The 16157-nt window shown below is 55.0% G+C and overlaps 1 protein-coding gene across 2 annotated transcripts; it reads right to left on the bottom strand.

Annotated features, from left to right (window-relative positions):
• Positions 1-2352: 2352 nt before the first annotated feature.
• CES3 (carboxylesterase 3) lies at positions 2353-13159 on the bottom strand. 2 transcript variants are annotated; one of them, XM_069456523.1, is made up of 13 exons: positions 13011-13158; positions 11462-11666; positions 11219-11357; positions 10915-11048; positions 10269-10422; positions 10050-10154; positions 8121-8219; positions 7660-7803; positions 5098-5178; positions 3912-4059; positions 3092-3241; positions 2851-2929; positions 2353-2745 (listed from the first exon to the last, which is right to left on the bottom strand). In XM_069456523.1, exons 1-13 carry the CDS (start codon positions 13090-13092, stop codon positions 2550-2552), a joined length of 1716 nt encoding a protein of 571 aa, XP_069312624.1. In that variant the 5' UTR covers positions 13093-13158; the 3' UTR covers positions 2353-2549. The 2 variants fall into 2 exon arrangements, with proteins under 2 accessions (XP_069312624.1, XP_069312625.1); XM_069456524.1 differs by lacking the exon at positions 10050-10154 and having other exon boundaries at positions 13011-13159.
• Positions 13160-16157: the final 2998 nt, after the last annotated feature.

Below are 16157 nucleotides of genomic sequence, written 5' to 3'. Positions count from 1 at the left end.
GACAGACACACACTCACCCGGGTCTACAGCTGCTGCCTTTGATATCTTTGGAATGGAGAAGGGTAACTCCCCCCATTTTGATACTACTGTACTCAGGTAGGGGTCCCCCGACTGTGGAGTCGCTTGGCCCAGGGTCTCAGGTCAGTGAGAGGATTCTTCCAGCTGAGCAGGTGCCCTTTCCTGCCTCCTGTGGGCTGGGAGGTCAGGTCAGGCCCGGCTGTGCCCAGAACTTCCATTTCTGCTTTCCAGCTTAGGCCCAGCTCTGGGCCAGCTCCGTGCACCAGGCTCCTCCTCTCTCCAGGACCTGGGCCTCGCCCTGTGGTCCGACCTCTGAGGACACCCACTTGTCCTCATGTGGGTGTCACTTGTCAAACATGTCTACATATGTCTAAAGCCCAATAGTAGACCAGATCAAGCCCTGTTCACTCCCCCAAAACAGGATGCCCGGTGACCTAGGACAGGAGTCACCTAATGCTACCTGTCAGAATCTCAAATCTGGCCCAGTCAAGACTCTTTCCAGCCCTCTTTACTGTCATCATCATCATCATCACTATCACTATCATCATTCTTATTGTACAGATAGGGAAACTGAGACTTAGAATGGAGAAACTGGGCCAAGGCAATATGAGTGTGGCTTATTGCCAGTAGGGAAAGGAAAAGGAGGAGAAAGGGCAGGGCCTTTGCTCATGCTGTTCCGTCTATGTGGAATGCCGAAGTTTGGGGTTGGGTGTGTTCCCGTCTTCTCTGCATCTGCCGGGAGGATCTGCTAGGACCTTGCCCCTGCTCACGGGTCCAGGTGTGCGAGCCTGATCCTGCGGCACCCCCTGGTGCCCAAACCTCACTGCTCACAGGAGGAGGCTCCCAGGGCCCACCAGTCCTTACCCTGCAGGGCTATGCCTATCTGAGTCTGGGGCTTGCTCCCTTCAGTTCTGGCCTGCACATCTGAGTAACCTCTGCTTGTCCTTTAGGGCCTGAGCTTCGATGTCCCTCCTTCCCTGTCCCCCAAGTCTGGGCTGGTCTAGTCTCTGTGTCTTCACAGCCCGTTCCGTCCCCAGGTACACAGTGTATTATTAGGGCCTGTTTACTTGTCAGGTTCTTGACCTGCATGTGGGGACAAACTTCCCTAGTGCAGGGACAGGGATGAGAACAGGAGGCCTTCGGTGCCATGTGAAGAATTTGAACTTGTCCTAAAGCTGATGGGGTCACTGAGCTTTCTAGCAGGGGGATGACGTGACTCAGAGTCCCTCTGGCTTTGTGACTCTCCTTCCTGCCTAAAATGGACTTCCCAGGACAGAACCTGTGCCAGTTGCAAATGCTCTTCATGTACCCATTGGCAGCCAGGAAGTCAGTCTGAGGAAGGGGCTGTGTAGGACCGGAGCTGCTAGGATGGGATGGTGGGGGCAGCAGAAGACACTGGGATGTGCATCAAAATCCAGGTGTTTGAAGGGAACGGGGCATTGATCCTCAAAAAACAGGTGCTTACTCCCATTCTGCAAACCTCTGGCTGCTTTCCACCTCTTCAGCCTGAGTGGGGAGGTCTCTTCTTTTCTGTGTGACAACAGCCTGAGTGATGCACTAGTCCAGACCTCTCTCCCAACCAGTACTCCTGTGTCCTGGTGGGTGTTGTAGGATCGTGCTGAGCTTCCCCAGAAGTTGCCTCCCCAAGCTAGGAAGTGAGGGAGGAGCCTGACGCCAGGGCTGGGAGCTCGTGTCCCAGGTCCTAAGGGTCAGGGCTCTAAATGGTGAAGGCCAGGTCCAGGGAATGTGGCCCTGTTGGATTCTGCTGTCTTGTGCAGGGGCCAGGACTAGGCAGCAGGGAGCAGGGGACCTCTCCCAGCTCTAGTCTGAGGCCCTAGTCAGGGGCTAAGATACGTTCTTGGCCAGATCCCCTGGTGCTCCAGAACTTCTCCCATTCCAGGTCCCTGCCTTTGGAGTCCACCCTTCTGGCCAGGACAGACTATGTCTGTGGGAGACTGAGCTTGGCTTTGGCACCTGAAGGCTCTGGGTTCAAGTCCAGCACCACCACTCACATACTCTGTGTTTCATGCACTCACCAAACATCCCCTGACTCCAGGGCCTGGCTGATTCTGGTGTGGGTGACAGAGTGGGGCCAGCCTGGTCCCCACTTTCAGAGAGTTCCTCCGACGGTGAGAGAGACACCAGTGCTGGCCTAGGGTGCACTGTGCTCTAATGGGCACAGACTCAGGGCCACACAGATCAGAGAAGGCAGGGATGGCTTCCTTGGGGAGGAAGTCCTCTGAGGAGCATGAAGAATGAACTGGAACTTGCCAAGAAGCAAGTCAGAAAGGTACTTCAGGGAGAGGGAAAAACTCATACAATGGCCCAGAGACAGAAAGCAGCCTGGTGACAAATTTCACAACAGCAAAATACCAGTCATGTAGTGGTTGATGCTTTTGAGGACATGAGCCCACATGGGCCTGGTTTAGGTTAAAGTCTCTCTCAGTGAGGGAGGGGGCTAGGGGAGGGAGGTTCCCCTGCTGGGACTTTGCCACTCTTTGGGTTGGCCCCAGCAAGGCCCAGGCCCTGCCTCAGAGCTCCTCTGGGGCCTTCCCCCTCTTCTGCGTCTCGTACCACTGCTGGATCTTGCTGGGGAGTGTCTCTGTCCAGAACCTCATTCGGGCTTCCTTTAGCTTCTGCCTGGCCCGTGGTACCTGGCTGATCTCCAGATATTGCTCCGACTGGTCGAACTGGGGCCAAGGAGGCAGCCCCTTGCCGTTGGGGTCCCTGGGTGGGAGGAATGAGTGAGGACCAAGGCCTCCTGTGCTGTCCCCAAGGGGCAGATCTGAGTGTCCCAGGCCCAAAGCCAGGCAAGCCTGCTCTCTCACTCACCCTGTCCGGGCAAAGTGGGTCCACTGGGCCATCATGGTGAGGCTCAGCTGCTTCTCGTCCTCTGTGGCCTCTGGAAAGGCTGGTGAAAGGAACAGAATGGAATCAGGGTCGGTCATGTGGGGCCCGGAGTTGACCCAGGATCCCTGCTGCTGGCCAGACTTCTGCTCCTGCAAGCCCTGCCCTGGCCCCTTGGAGTCTGGCAGCCGAGGGGTTGCATGTCTGTCTGTCTGTCTGTCCTCACCCAGGAGGGAGCTCTCGTCCATGAGGAAGGGACCCCCAAATACGAAAGCAATCTCAGCTCCATGGTCGGCCTTCACCCAGTCCGGTTTGATCTTCACAAAAGAACTGGGTCGATGCTGGAACTCATAGAAAAAGATGGGGTTCCCCGAATCTGCAGAGAGAGGGCAGGATCAGAGTTAGGCAGCCCCCAGCCCTATTAGGTCCCGTCTTTGGCGGCACAAGCTCATGACACCAATACCAACGATGATGATGAAGACAAAATGATTAGCAGCAGGTATTTTCTGAGCGATCGCTAGGTGTGGAGCACCATTCTGTGTGCTTTGTGTCATCGTTTATCTCATCATCATAACCTCATGGATTAGATTCTGTTATTATCTGCATTTCACAAGTGAGGAAACTGAGGCACAGGAGGTTAGGTATCTTGCCCGAGGTCACAAAGTTTAGAAATCAGAGCTGTTGCAGGGCTATGTTGGGAATTAGCCGCCAGGCTTGGAGGAAGCAATACTTGTCCCAGGAGGAGCACTGGAAGAGGAGGAAGTCACTGGGATTGAACGAAATCCTGAGAATTGGTGATGGGCTCTGCTGGGTGACCTTTGGCAAGTCACTGTACCTCTCTGAGACTCACTTTTCTCCTGGGCAAAGTGCCCTGCCAGAGACACTTCTCGTTACTGTGATGTTGCATCCCAGAGAAGGCAGGGCTGAGGGAGGCAGCGGGGTGTGGGGTACAAGGAATCAGGGGAAAATGACCGTATCACAGCCATGTCACCTGTGATGACCCAGCTCCTCGGCCAAAGTGGGAAAGTGGCCAGGGATAGGCTTACCTCGGAGGCTTCTTGAGAAATTTAAGACAGGGAAGGTAAAGAGTGTGTCGCTCGCCAACTCGAGGAAGGCATGGAGTTGGGCTTGTGCATCTGAGTTGCTGTCTAGGTATTCATCTACGACGGTGGCCATCATCTCAGGGGGTATATCCTGGGGCAGGAGGACAGGCTCAGGCCTACTCAGGCCCCACAGCTGTGGCAGACCCTCCCAAGAAGCTGAACACCCTCCAGCATGGGTTCTTCCATGTCCCAGGCAGCCAGGTGCCTCTCTGTCTTCCTGGGAGTTCTAGATGCTCCCAGGTTTGGAGTCAAATCCCAGCTCTGGGACCACTGCCTGGCTGCATGACCTCAGACAGTTGGCTGCGCCTCTCTGAATGTCAGTCCTTGCCTGGCAGCATTGTGTCACAGCATATGTGATGTCCCCAGCAAAGGGTCTGGCCTGGAAGCAGCTGTTCAGTGGAAGTGAACTGGGAAGTAAGTGAGAGAGCAAATGATGGGGGCTCCCTCACAGCTGCAGAGAGCAGTGATGAGGTCGTGTGAATGCGGGAGCCTCTGGGGCTTCCAAAGAAGGAAGAGGAACAAACATTGAGCACCTGCTGAGTACCAGCTCCCAGGTAGACTCTTCAAATGCAACATCCAGTCCCCTTCTCACAACAGCTCGGGTGAATAGGAAGTATCACCCCCATTTCTTGGTGAAGAAATGGGCTCAGAGGCGTTAGGATATCTGGGCAAGTGGGCAGGGCTGGGATTTGACGCCAGGTCCATCTGGCTCCACATCTGACTGCTGAGGCTCTGGCATCGGACAGAACTGGCTCAAACTCTGCCTCTGCCCCTTACCTGCCATGAGACTTTGAGCCTCAGTTTCCTCATCTGTAACATAAGGATCATGAAATTTCCTACTTCACAGAGTTGCAACGAGGATGGAAGGAGACACAGCACAGTCCCTGGCACAGAGTACGTGCTCGTTAACAGGCACTCTGTGCTGTGACAATGATGGTGACGATGATGATAATTTTCCTTTGAGAACTACCTTGACTCGTGTCCAGGGGAGTCCTGGGTGGAACTACAGTTCACCAGTTTGACCCAGGGGCCTGGTGGAAGGTGGGCAGCTGTGGGTGTCAGGAGTGGGAACAGAGTCTGTGCCGGGTGGGATGTTTACTGGCCGCCTCCCTCCTGTCTCTTGTCTTACCAGACTGATCAAGAAGGGCCTCAAGATGTCCATCATCTCCTCCACGCTTATCTGCTCCGTCCTGTCCCAGAAACGTAAGGCCTGTGGGGACACCAAGGCCCTCTCAGTGCATCTGGACCACTGTCCTGGGCAGGAGTGTTCAGAGCCCTGTGCCCATAAACTCATTACAGAGGAAGTGTGGCCAGACTCAAAAGTCCACGGGCCCAAATCAAGATAACCTTCAAATTGAATCCAGCCTGGGCAATACCTGAGCAGCAAAGTAAGACCTGGTCTCTTCCCCCCCCAAAAAAGGTGAAAAGACAACCACAGAATGGAACAAATATTTGCAAATTTGCAAATCAGATACCGGATAAGGGACTAGTATCCAGAATAAGTAAAGAAGTCTTACAGCTCAACAAGAAAAAGACAAATAATCAAATATAAAAATGACCAATGATTTGAATAGACATTTCTCCAAAGAAGATAAAATATACAACCAGTAAGCACATGAAAAGATGCTCAACATCTTTAGCCATTAAAGAAATGCAAATCAAAACAAGATACCACTTACGTGGCTAGAATCAAAACAAGAAAGAATAAGAAGGGCTGGCCAGGACATGGAGAAATTGGAACCTCACACACCGCTGGTAGGAACGCAAAATGGTGCGGCCCATTTGGAAGGCAGTCCGACAGCTCCTCAAATTAAACAGAGCATTAGCACGTGACCCTGCACTTCCACTTCCACTTCTGTAACCAATAGAAATGAAAACACGTGTTTTCAAAACAACTTGCACGTGAATATTCATCCAGGGTCATCCATTAATAGCAAAAAAGGTGGAAACGGCCCAAACGTCTACGAGCTATTGAATGGGTAAGCAAAACACAATAGTATATTCAGCCACCAAGAGGCATGAAGTACTGCTACTTCTTGGTGCAAGACAGATGAATCATGAAAACACTATGTTCGGTGAAAAAAGTCAGACACAAAAGGCCGTGTCTGATGTGTATGATCCATTTCTATGAATTGTGCAGAATGGGAAAATCCATAAAGTTGATGGAAAACAGATCAGTGGTTGCCAGGGTCTGAGGAAGGGAGACTGGGTATGAGCTTCCTTTTTAGGATGATGCAAATGTTCTGCAATAAGATAGTGGTGAGGGTTGCACAATTTTGTAAATAAACTAAGAAACGCTGAGCTGTGCACTTTACAAGGGTGAATTTTATGGTATGTAAATTGTATCTCAATAAAGCTGATATTTTTAAAAAATTATGGTCAGCAAATACTTGTCAGGTTGCAATAAAACTGTAGACCCAAGTTGCTGGTGGTGATTTAAATTAGCGTGGCCCTGTCAGAACGTGCTATGTGGACAGCAATATGTATGAAGTGGAGAGGTTTCCAGAAGGAGGGGTAGGAATTGTTTTGCAGCCATGGCTAAAACTTTCACCAAGAACTTTTTTGTTTTGTGTTGTTTTGGTTTTTAGAGACAGGGTCTCACTCTGTTACCCAGGCTGGAGTGCAGTAGCAAACTCCTGGGCTCAAGGGATCCTCCCACCTCAGCCTCCCGAGTACCTGGGATTACAGGTGCGCGCCACCCTTAGGGAATGCACAACTGGCTGACAGATTTACACCCGCGCTCATGCGGGTGGGAACGCCTGCACCAGTGACGAGGGGAGCAGCCCTGCGAGCCAGTTCCCGAGAAACACCCTTGGCTCCAAGACCCGGCACAGCATTTCACTCTAGGCAGGTTTCCCCAGGTCGTAGGAGCCAGCCAGGTCGGTTCTCCCTCGTTTTGACACATAACTATAAGTTGACAGTGCGGGGGGCAGGGCTGCCTGCCAAAGTCTGGGCATTGGCCTGGCCACTTCCGCAAGTGTGTCCTTGGGTGTCAAGATTGCACGAGCCTCTCACATAGCAAGCAGGTGCCCCTCCTGGGGATCGATTCCAAAGGAATAAGTCAGAGGACAAAAGCTGTGGACATGAAGATGTTCGCTGCACTAATGGCTTCCGTGGTAAAAACGAGAAGCTGCCCAAATGCCAAAATAAAGGAACATTATTTTGGGATCCTCCCTTTGTGGAAGGTTTTGCAGCCATTCAAAGCAATTGCTATGAAGACGGGTAGAAGAGTGAGAATGAACTAACAAGATGCTTAGGGTGGAAGCATGATGTTGACACTGTTAAGGGTGTTCTGTGCACCTGGAAGGGACTGGAGTGTCCTTGGCCCATGAGGTCACCAGTGGCTTGATGTCTGAGACCTGAGAGTCTTAGGTAGTCAGTCTCTCAGGGACAGTGTCACATTAACCAGTCTCACAGACCGCGATGTATAAACCAGACACCAAGGCAGGAATATGCTGCGGATCAGCCACTTGGTGCAAAAGCTTGGTCCCCAGATGGAAACATGGCTTTCTGAAAATGTAACTGGGTGACCTTAGCAAGTCCCTTCAACCTTTCAGGGCCTCAGCTATCTCACCTACCAAATAGGAATCACAGGAATGCTCAGCTCACAGAGCTGTGGTGGTGATGAGGGGGTGAAAGAAGACTGGCTGGGGCAGGGCCTTGACGGGTGCAGGTGCTGGAGGACACTCACCCTGGGGATGAGCCAGCTAATCTCGTGGTTGTTGATGCCCAGGAGAACAGGCACAGAGTGGACTCGCTTCTCATTGAGGATCTCCTTGGGGCTTTTGGGAAAGAAGGTGCCGTCTACGGTGAAAGCAGTCATGCCCGTTTTTTGCTGGAGAAAGCAAGGCAGGAGGCTCTCAAGTCAGGACCCAGCCTCAAAGCATGGGACCCAGGGGCCACCTAGCTGTGTGCCTGAGTGGCTGAGCCTTGAGGGAAAGCAGGGGGATGGAGATTACCAGGGTGAGGGGCCCAGGGGGAATCAGGAGACCAGACAACTGACACTTCCAAGCAGGTCTCTTCCCTAGAAGACAGGGCCTGCCCTCGGGGCTGGGGGTGGCCTCCATTCCTGTCCCCAGGCCTAGTTGGGCCCTGGGCCCAGAACCCCCTCTGTGCCATTGCCTGGCACCATCGCCAAGGAGGTGGGCATACCAACTTGCTAAAGATCAGTTTGTCTCCTTCCTTCTGCCGAAGGCACCGCAGTATCTCAGCTGAGGAGTGGGAGCTGCAAGCGAAGGAGTCCGCAATGTCCTGGGGACAGACGAAAGTGTCATGCCTCCCTCTCAGCCACTGACCCCCACCTTGCAGCCCTCTGCCTCCCATAGAGAGGGGGTGCCTCTGCAGCACAGCTGGGCGCGATTTCGCAGATCAGGCCTGAGACTGGCCACAACTCCTGAAAAGTCTGCTCTGCTCACCAGCTTGGGTGGTCCCCGGGGACCCTGTGTGTCCTCTGTTACACTATAATGTCATTATCTGGGGATGAGGGGCTGTGTACCCTTTGCCCTTTTTTTATTATTATTTCAGATATTACGGGGAACAAATGTTTAGGTTACATATATTGCCTTTGCCCCGGCCCCCGAGTCAGAGCTACAAGCGTGTCCATCCCCCAGACGGTGCTCACCGTACCCGTTAGGTGTAAATATACCCATCCCCTGCCCACCCCCTGCCACCTGCCCGCCACCTGATGAATGTTACTACCATATGTGCACTTAAGTGTTGATCAGTTAATACCAATTTGATGGTGAGTACATGTGGTGCTTGTTTTTCCATTCTGGTGATACTTCACTTAGTAGAATGGGCTCTAGCTCCACCCAGGATAATACAAGGGGTGCTAGATCAGCATTTTTGCCCTTTTGAGATCAGCGTCCTCATCTAATTAACTATGTTCCTAAAGCCACAGGTCAGCAAAGTTCGCTGAGGAAATAAGGAAATGGAGGGAGTTTGGAGAGGGAGGGCTTCGGCAGGGCCCTGGTTTGGCAGGGAAGGGTGGGGTGCGGAGGCTGGAGTGGGGCTGGGGGGGGAGGGAGGTGAGGCTGCAGGCCGGTGGCCATGGGCAGGAGCCCCATGAATATGTGTTTAAGGAGGATTGGCTGAGCTGTGTTTTTCATGGGGCACAGGAGAGACGGGGAAGGACCTAAAGTTTGTGATCCAGAAAATCTCTCCCGGCCACGGTTGGAGGATGGGCCAGGGATGCTGTTGTCCAGACAAGAGGCAATGTGCCCAGGCCAAAGTTCCTGAACAATCTCCAGCCCTGTGGTGAAGACGCCCAGCCTATTCCTCCACCTCATTCCTCCACCTTGGCGGTGCTCTGGGGTCAAATGGGGGCACTGACACAGCCTCCCAAGTCCCCCTTACACCCACCTGTCCCCCACCCCCAGCACTGCCCCTGCCTGTCACTGTCTTCTCTCCCTGGACTCTGCCCTGGCCATCTCCATGGCCTCTCAACCTCCAGGATGGCTCCCTCCGACCCACCTTCCACTCCAAGGAGCCCGGCCTGTCACTGCCTCGCTTCCTCCAGCCCTTGGAGAAGGTCCAGATTCCCAGGCGATGCCCCTGCTTCTCCAGCGCCTTCACTTCCTGCTCCGCCCCAGCCTGCTGAGGTCCCTACCTGACAGCTTGCTGCTTCCAGGACCTATCACTGTGTCTCACACCTGCAGCCTTTGCAGATGCAGCTCCCATTCCGTGGCTTCCACGGGGACTCTCCACAAGGCCTTGTTACAGCGGGGCTCTGGGGGGCTCCAGAGCCTCAGTGGAGATGTCTCAGGCAGCAGCGTGGCCGGGAGTGGAGGGCCCCCTGCACCATGCCGCCTGGAGCAGAGAGGGGTGCTCCTGAAGACCCCACCCCAGGCAAGGGACCAAGGGTGGTGCACGCAGGGGTGGTCTCCTTCAGGAAGCCATCCCTGACTGCCCACCCTCTGGAATGCAGCGGCTGTTTCCTCTCGGCTGCCTTCATCCTGGGGGTGGGGGTCTCTCTGCCAGCAGGGGTGCCCTAGCTGCACACTCCCATTCTGAGACCCCAGGGCCAGCACAGGGTCGGGGAGGGGAGGTGCACATGGAGTAAGAGGTGAAGGAAATGCAGACCCGAGCTAGGTGCCCTGGGTCAGGATCAAATATCCCAGGGACGGTGACGGTCCCGCTCTGTGCAATGGCTCTGTGGAACAGCCCGGCAGCCATCGGGGCCAGGACCTGGGTATGGTGGAGAAAGCAGATGGCTGTCAGAGAAGGGCAGAGGAGCTGGGAGGTCTGGGACCACAGGAACCCTCCCGGCCATCACTACTAGCCCCTTATGGTGACTTTTACCAGGGCAGAGGCGATGACGCCACCGGCAGATCCGCCAAAGACGGTGACACAGTTGGGGTCACCCCCAAAGGGGCTGATGTTCCCCTGTACCCAGCGCAGAGCAGCCACCACATCTAGGAAGCCGTGGTTGCCAGGTGCATGCTCGTCCCCAGTGCTGGGGGGCAGGTGAGGCAGTGGTTAGCGCAGGCTGGCTCCCATGACCGATGTTCCTCCATCTTTGCAGCTTTGCTTCAAATCAGCCACCAGGGCGCTCAGCCCTCCTCTGCTCCCAAGTCAGGCCTGGCTGTGAGCTACGCTTGGCATCCACCTAGCACGTGGTGTGGGCAGGCCAGTGGGGGTAGCCAGGGCTGGCTCCCAGGTGGCTACGAGATCAGACAGTTCTTTGCCTCCAACCCCGGCTGGGATCCTGGCCACAGCCCAGGAACCAGTGCCCTCTGCCCAAGGGACCAAGTTCACTGCACGATTTTAGGTTTCACTGGGCCGCTCCCCCAGGGTGGAGGCTCAGGGAGCACCTTCTCTGCCCCAGAGAGCAGTGCAGGGGGCACTCTGTCTCCATGCAGCCTCTGGCCCCCCAGCCTAGGTCGCCGGATCCTCTCGTGAGTGGCCCCTCAGTGCAGTTGGTGCTCTCACCCAGACTGTGTCTCACCTGAAGAAGCCAAACACCCCCAGGCGGTACTGGACTGTGACCACGACCACATCCCCGTAGGCTGCCAGGGCTGATCCATCGTAGGAGGTGGCGGCACCAACGGTCAGAGAGCCTCCGTGGAACCATACCATGACCTGCAGAGAGGACCCTGGGGCAGTGACCCCCAGCTCCTGGGAGCCCACATGCCCACCTACCAGCCCAGGGTATTCTCGGGACCTCTGGGATGGTCTGGGAACAGGGATGGGGAAGGGCCAGGCAGACAGGTGGAGCTGAATGGGAGGACAGGGCCCTCCGGGCTGCCCACCGGCCTCTTGTCCCCTGCTGTGGCCCCAGCTGGGCTGTAGATGTTGAGGACCAGGCAGTCCTCTGAAATAGGGAAGAGTCGATGCTTTCCATTGAGCGTAAATCTGCCGTTATCCATTCTGTCCACATTCTGCAGGCACCTGTACCAAGGACAGGCCCAAGGACCAGCTGGTCAGCCCCACATGCCCTGGCAGTGGAGCCCTGCCCACCTGCCCGCTTGCCCACCTCCACCGGCACTACTCACATGGGGGGCTCGGTGCTGGCATCCCGCACACCCTCCCAGGGCTGTGCTGGGCGCGGGGCTGAAAACCGGTCAGGCCCCAAGGGTGCCTGGACGAATGGGATGCCCAGGAAGACATTCACAAGGCTGTCTGTGCCCTTCACGCCCACCTGCCGGCCTCGCACGCGGCCCAGGGTGGTGTGTACTTCGGGCTGAGCGAGTTCGGGCCCTGAGGGCAGGACAGAGGGGGCGGGGTGAGTCTGCAGCCTCCGTGTAGGGATAGGGTGACAGAAGGACACTGAGAGTGAAGGACACATTTGCCCTCTGAGCACTGTTCTCCCAGGCTCTGTTCCAAGGACTTTGCACACAGCACCAGACCTGCCCTGGACTCTGGAGCCTTGGGCCAGCCACTTCCTCATTTGCACCTCAGGTTACTCTGCCAAGTAAGGTATGATAACTACATCCTTATTCCTGTATTCTGAAGCTTTGCGCCTGGGGCTTTGCTGACCTTGGGGGTGCTCTGCTTTAGATACAGTTTTTTTTGCCTCTCCAAGTCTCGTGTTAAAACCTGATCCCCAGTGTTGGAGGTGGGACCTAGTGGGAGGCGTTTGGGTCATGGGGGCAGGTGGCTTGGTGCCTTTCTCCTGGGAGTGAGTTCTCACTCTTAGTTCCCTGGAGAACTACGTGGTGAAAAAGGCCCGGCACCTCCTCCTCTCTCCCCATGCACACGCCGCTGCCCTTCCCCTTCTGCCATGAGCGGAAGCAGCCTCAGGCCCTCATGGGAAGCAGCTGCTGGTGCCCTGTTTCTTGTGCGGCCTGCAGAAGCCTGAACCAAATAAACCAGGCTCAGGTATTCCTCTGTGACAACACAAATGGACTAAGACGGGCATTGTCCCTCCCAGGGCTGTCCAATTTCTAGACACAAACACAACTCTCTTGGGAGCAAGTCTTTCAGATGCAAACCAACCCACAGCCACACCCCCAACCACTTCCTCTGTGGGGCTCTCAAACTCCTGGCTGCTATCCACCAGCCCTTGTCACCCCAGGGCCAGGTACCAGGCAACTAGGAGCAGCCCCTTGACCCCAGCGCCCGCTGCCAATCCTGAGCCTACTTAGTCTACTTTGCCTCTCCCTTCCCGTGGAGACAGCAGTAAAGGCTCCTGCCCATGCTCTCCCCTCCTCCTTCTTCCTCGTGACACACCGGGTGCTTCCCAGTGTGGCCCTGCGGGGCCTGGTGCCTCTTTTCCCAGAGAAGTGTAAGGAAACTTCTTCCTTCATCACAGTCATTTGCAATCTGTTTGCCCCACCATACCTGATTAAAACAAACCTCCAGTCACTTAAAACATAACGACAATCACGTCCCCTGGCAGGGCTGCCCTGGGGATCACACAGGATAGCGAGGACGGGGCCCCTGCCCAGAAACGATGCACAATCTGTTTCCTCCAAACTAGACCCCTTTCCTGAGCAGGCTGCGCCGTCCTCCCTGTCCCTGTGTCACTCTTGCCCCCTACTGCAGAGGCCTCCCGAAGCCCCCCAAGCTCCTGCCCCTGCAGGCCCAGCAGTTGTGTGTTACCAGTGGCTGTGGCAGGGAACGCCAGGAGCAGACAGGCCACCCAGACCAGGACCCTGGATTCCGCTCTCACCGCTGTCCCCATGCTCCTTACAAGTGACTAGGCAGAAGCTGCAGATGGTGCAACGAGTTCCTTGCCCTTGGCACGACCAGTCTTTGAAGGGCTGTTGACAAAAGCCTCTGTGGACCGCCCCACCTGGCTGGTGGCCAGCCGCCCAGGACCCAGTGACGCACACCCAGGGGCAGGGCTAGGTGAGCACCCTGCAGAGGCAGGGATGATATGACAGGGCCCCTCTGTGTTCAAATCCCAGCTTTCCTGACTTGGTGACCTCCATGAGACCTTGTGTGCTCATCACAAGATGCCCATGTCACCGACCTGAGGGAATGATGGCCACTGAGCCTGGGGTGCCACTGCCAATGAGCCAACAGGCCTGGGATGCGGGCTGGTGTCCAGTCTGGCCTGCCAGGAGCCTGCCTGAGCTCTGATGTGGGCTTAGGGGAAGTGAAGTTGAGTTTTTGAAAAATTGAGGTGAAATTCACGTATCATGCAATTAGCTATCATGGAGTGCACAAGTCACTGGCGGTTCGTGTGTTCACACTGTTACGCAACCACCACACTTCTAGTCACGAAACTTTTTCACCATCCCGGCAAAACACCCTGTAACCATCAAAAAGTAATGACTCCCCATTCCTCCTGGTGGCCACTCATTTGCTTTCTGTCTGTATGGATTTACCTGTTCCTGGTATAGCATGTAAAAAGAATCATACAGTATGTGACAGTTTGTGTCTGGTTTCTTTCACTTAGTCTAATGTTCTTGAGGCTCATCGGAGTTGTAGCATGTGTTGGTGATTTTTATGGCTGAATAATGTTCCGCTGTATGGACAAACTGTGCTTTGTTTACCCACCCACTCATTTCTGAGCGTGGGCCGTTTGCACCTTTGGACTATTATGAAGAAAGCTGCTGTAACGTGTGTAGGTTTCTGTGTGGACCTGCGCTTCAGTTTCTCTTGGGTCTAGGAATCGGATTCCTGGAGCATTTGCTCGTTCTGTCTGTACATGGCGAAAGCTGACAGCCTGTTTGCCACTGTGGCTGGGTGACACTCTCACAGACCTCAAGGCCTGGGGCCCCAGGACTGTGAGTGCCCAGGGTGTATTTTGGGGTGACTTTCTCATGGAGGCCACTCTCTTGAAGGGTCCTCAAGTGACAGGGCAGAAGCAGGACACTGACCCCAAGTGGCCGCAGGAATCCTGGGCAGGGGAAACTGAGATCTGGGACTGTGGGGGGCAGCAGGAAGACCTTGAGTGTGACCTCGTACACATTACTTCACAGCTCTGGGCCTAGTTTTGTCATCTACAAAACAGTGATGGGTAACAGGACCCACCTCACAGGGTGGAAGTGAGGTTACGTGTGTGTGTGTGTGTGTGTGTGTGTGTGTGTCTGAGAACACGAGCCTTGGAACCAGAGCCCACAGAAGCCTGTTCTTGCCTCTGGGCAGGGTTCCGTCAGGGCCTCTGTGTCCCTGCTGGCTTGGAGACCCCCAACCCAAGAGAGGGCAGGACAGACTTCTGGGCCTCTCAGTGCCAGGAACATGGGTGGCTGGGAATGGAGGGTGGGAGGATGGGCAGATATTTAGTGGCAGAGTGAGGGACAGGGTGTGGGTCTTGCCTACACAAGATGCCAGATCTTCTTGTGGGGTTCCAGCTGGCACTCAGGGCTCGAGAGAACTGCTTTAGGATGCAGCTTCCCTTCTGTCAAAATAACCAGCCCCAGCCTGGCACAGTGGCTTTCACCCCAGCTACTTGGGAGCCTAAGGCAGTGAGATGTGATTGAGCCACTGTATTCCAGCCTGGGCAAGAGAGGGAGTCCCTGTCTTTAAAAAAATAATAAAAAAAAACATAACCAGGGTGGCTTCCTGAATCTTCCATGGCAGCCTCCAGACTTTTGTCCTCTGCTCCGCCCTCCCCTCCTTGCTGCCATCACAGCCCCCCCCCCGCCCCCCCGCCCAGGTTCCCCACCTAGACCATTTCCTGAAGATGTTAGCAGTGGCTCTGGCATGCTTTCCAGAAAGTCTTCCTTTGCAGGCCTTCAGCACTCACATCAGGGCACCTGGATCTGCTCTCCTCCCACAATCTTGTCCTCCGACCCCTTAGCTGTAGGTGCTGACAGGAGACAGCGTCCATCTGCCCCCAAGGCCAAGATTCCCCAGTCCCTGCAGCTAGGGCTGCCCTCCCTCCTGGCATTGGGGATGGGCCTACCAGGGCCAGGACTAGGTGAAACAGGCCGCCAAGGTACCTACGATGTAAAAGTCAGCGTCACTCTCCCCCCTGGTCATACAAGGGGAGAAGTGGTTCCTGAGGATGAGGACCTCCTAAATGTGTGCCCTCCGCTTCTTGCGTGCCTCACTCAAGCCCCAGCTCTGGGACCCACCCCTGGGCACCAGGCCCTCGTCCCCTCTCAGGGTTGTCTCTTCTGGGCCATCAGCTTCTGCTGCATCTCCCCCACCAGATGCAAACACAGCTCCTGTGCAAAACCAACACCATCCAAAACCTCCCTTGACCCACTTTGCCGTCCAGCTATCGTTGCACTCACTGCTGTTCTTGTTTCTAGCAAAGCTAAAATCATCCAACTTTGCTGTCTCTGCTTCTCTCCTTCCAGTCTCTCCCAGAAGTTGTTCTTGACATCCAGCCTATCCGCAAGGCCTGTTGTCGATTCAGTGTCTCCCACCCGACACACTCAGGCCTGAGCCATGCTCCCAGCCCCCTGCTGGGCAGATGCTCTCTCTGCCCTTAGCGCTAATCAATACCTGAGCTGTGGGTGCTACGAGGTCCCCAGCTCCTCCAGGTCAGGATTGTGTACAGAGCTCCTTTGTGTTAACTGGGTGACAAAGTGCTTCTTCCTAACACAGCCACTGGGGTGCAGGTCCTCACCTACTCCCCCCCTGGCTGCCCCGTTCGGAGGTCCTGACATTGATGACTGAGGCATTAGTACAAATGTGAAATGGAGAAAGGAAGAGTCCGGGGAGTCTATTTGTGCGTGTGTGTGTATGTGTGTGTGTGTGTGTGTGTAAAAGCTGCATATATATAGTCTGTCTACATATATATACAGAGACAGACAGACAGAGTGAGAGAAAGATGGAAGCAGAGGCTAA

The sequence above is a fragment of the Eulemur rufifrons genome, chromosome 23 (assembly GCF_041146395.1).
Source record: "Eulemur rufifrons isolate Redbay chromosome 23, OSU_ERuf_1, whole genome shotgun sequence".
NCBI lineage: Eukaryota > Metazoa > Chordata > Mammalia > Primates > Lemuridae > Eulemur > Eulemur rufifrons.
Note: the sequence above shows the minus strand (reverse complement) of the source record. Positions and strands in the feature narration are given on the sequence as shown.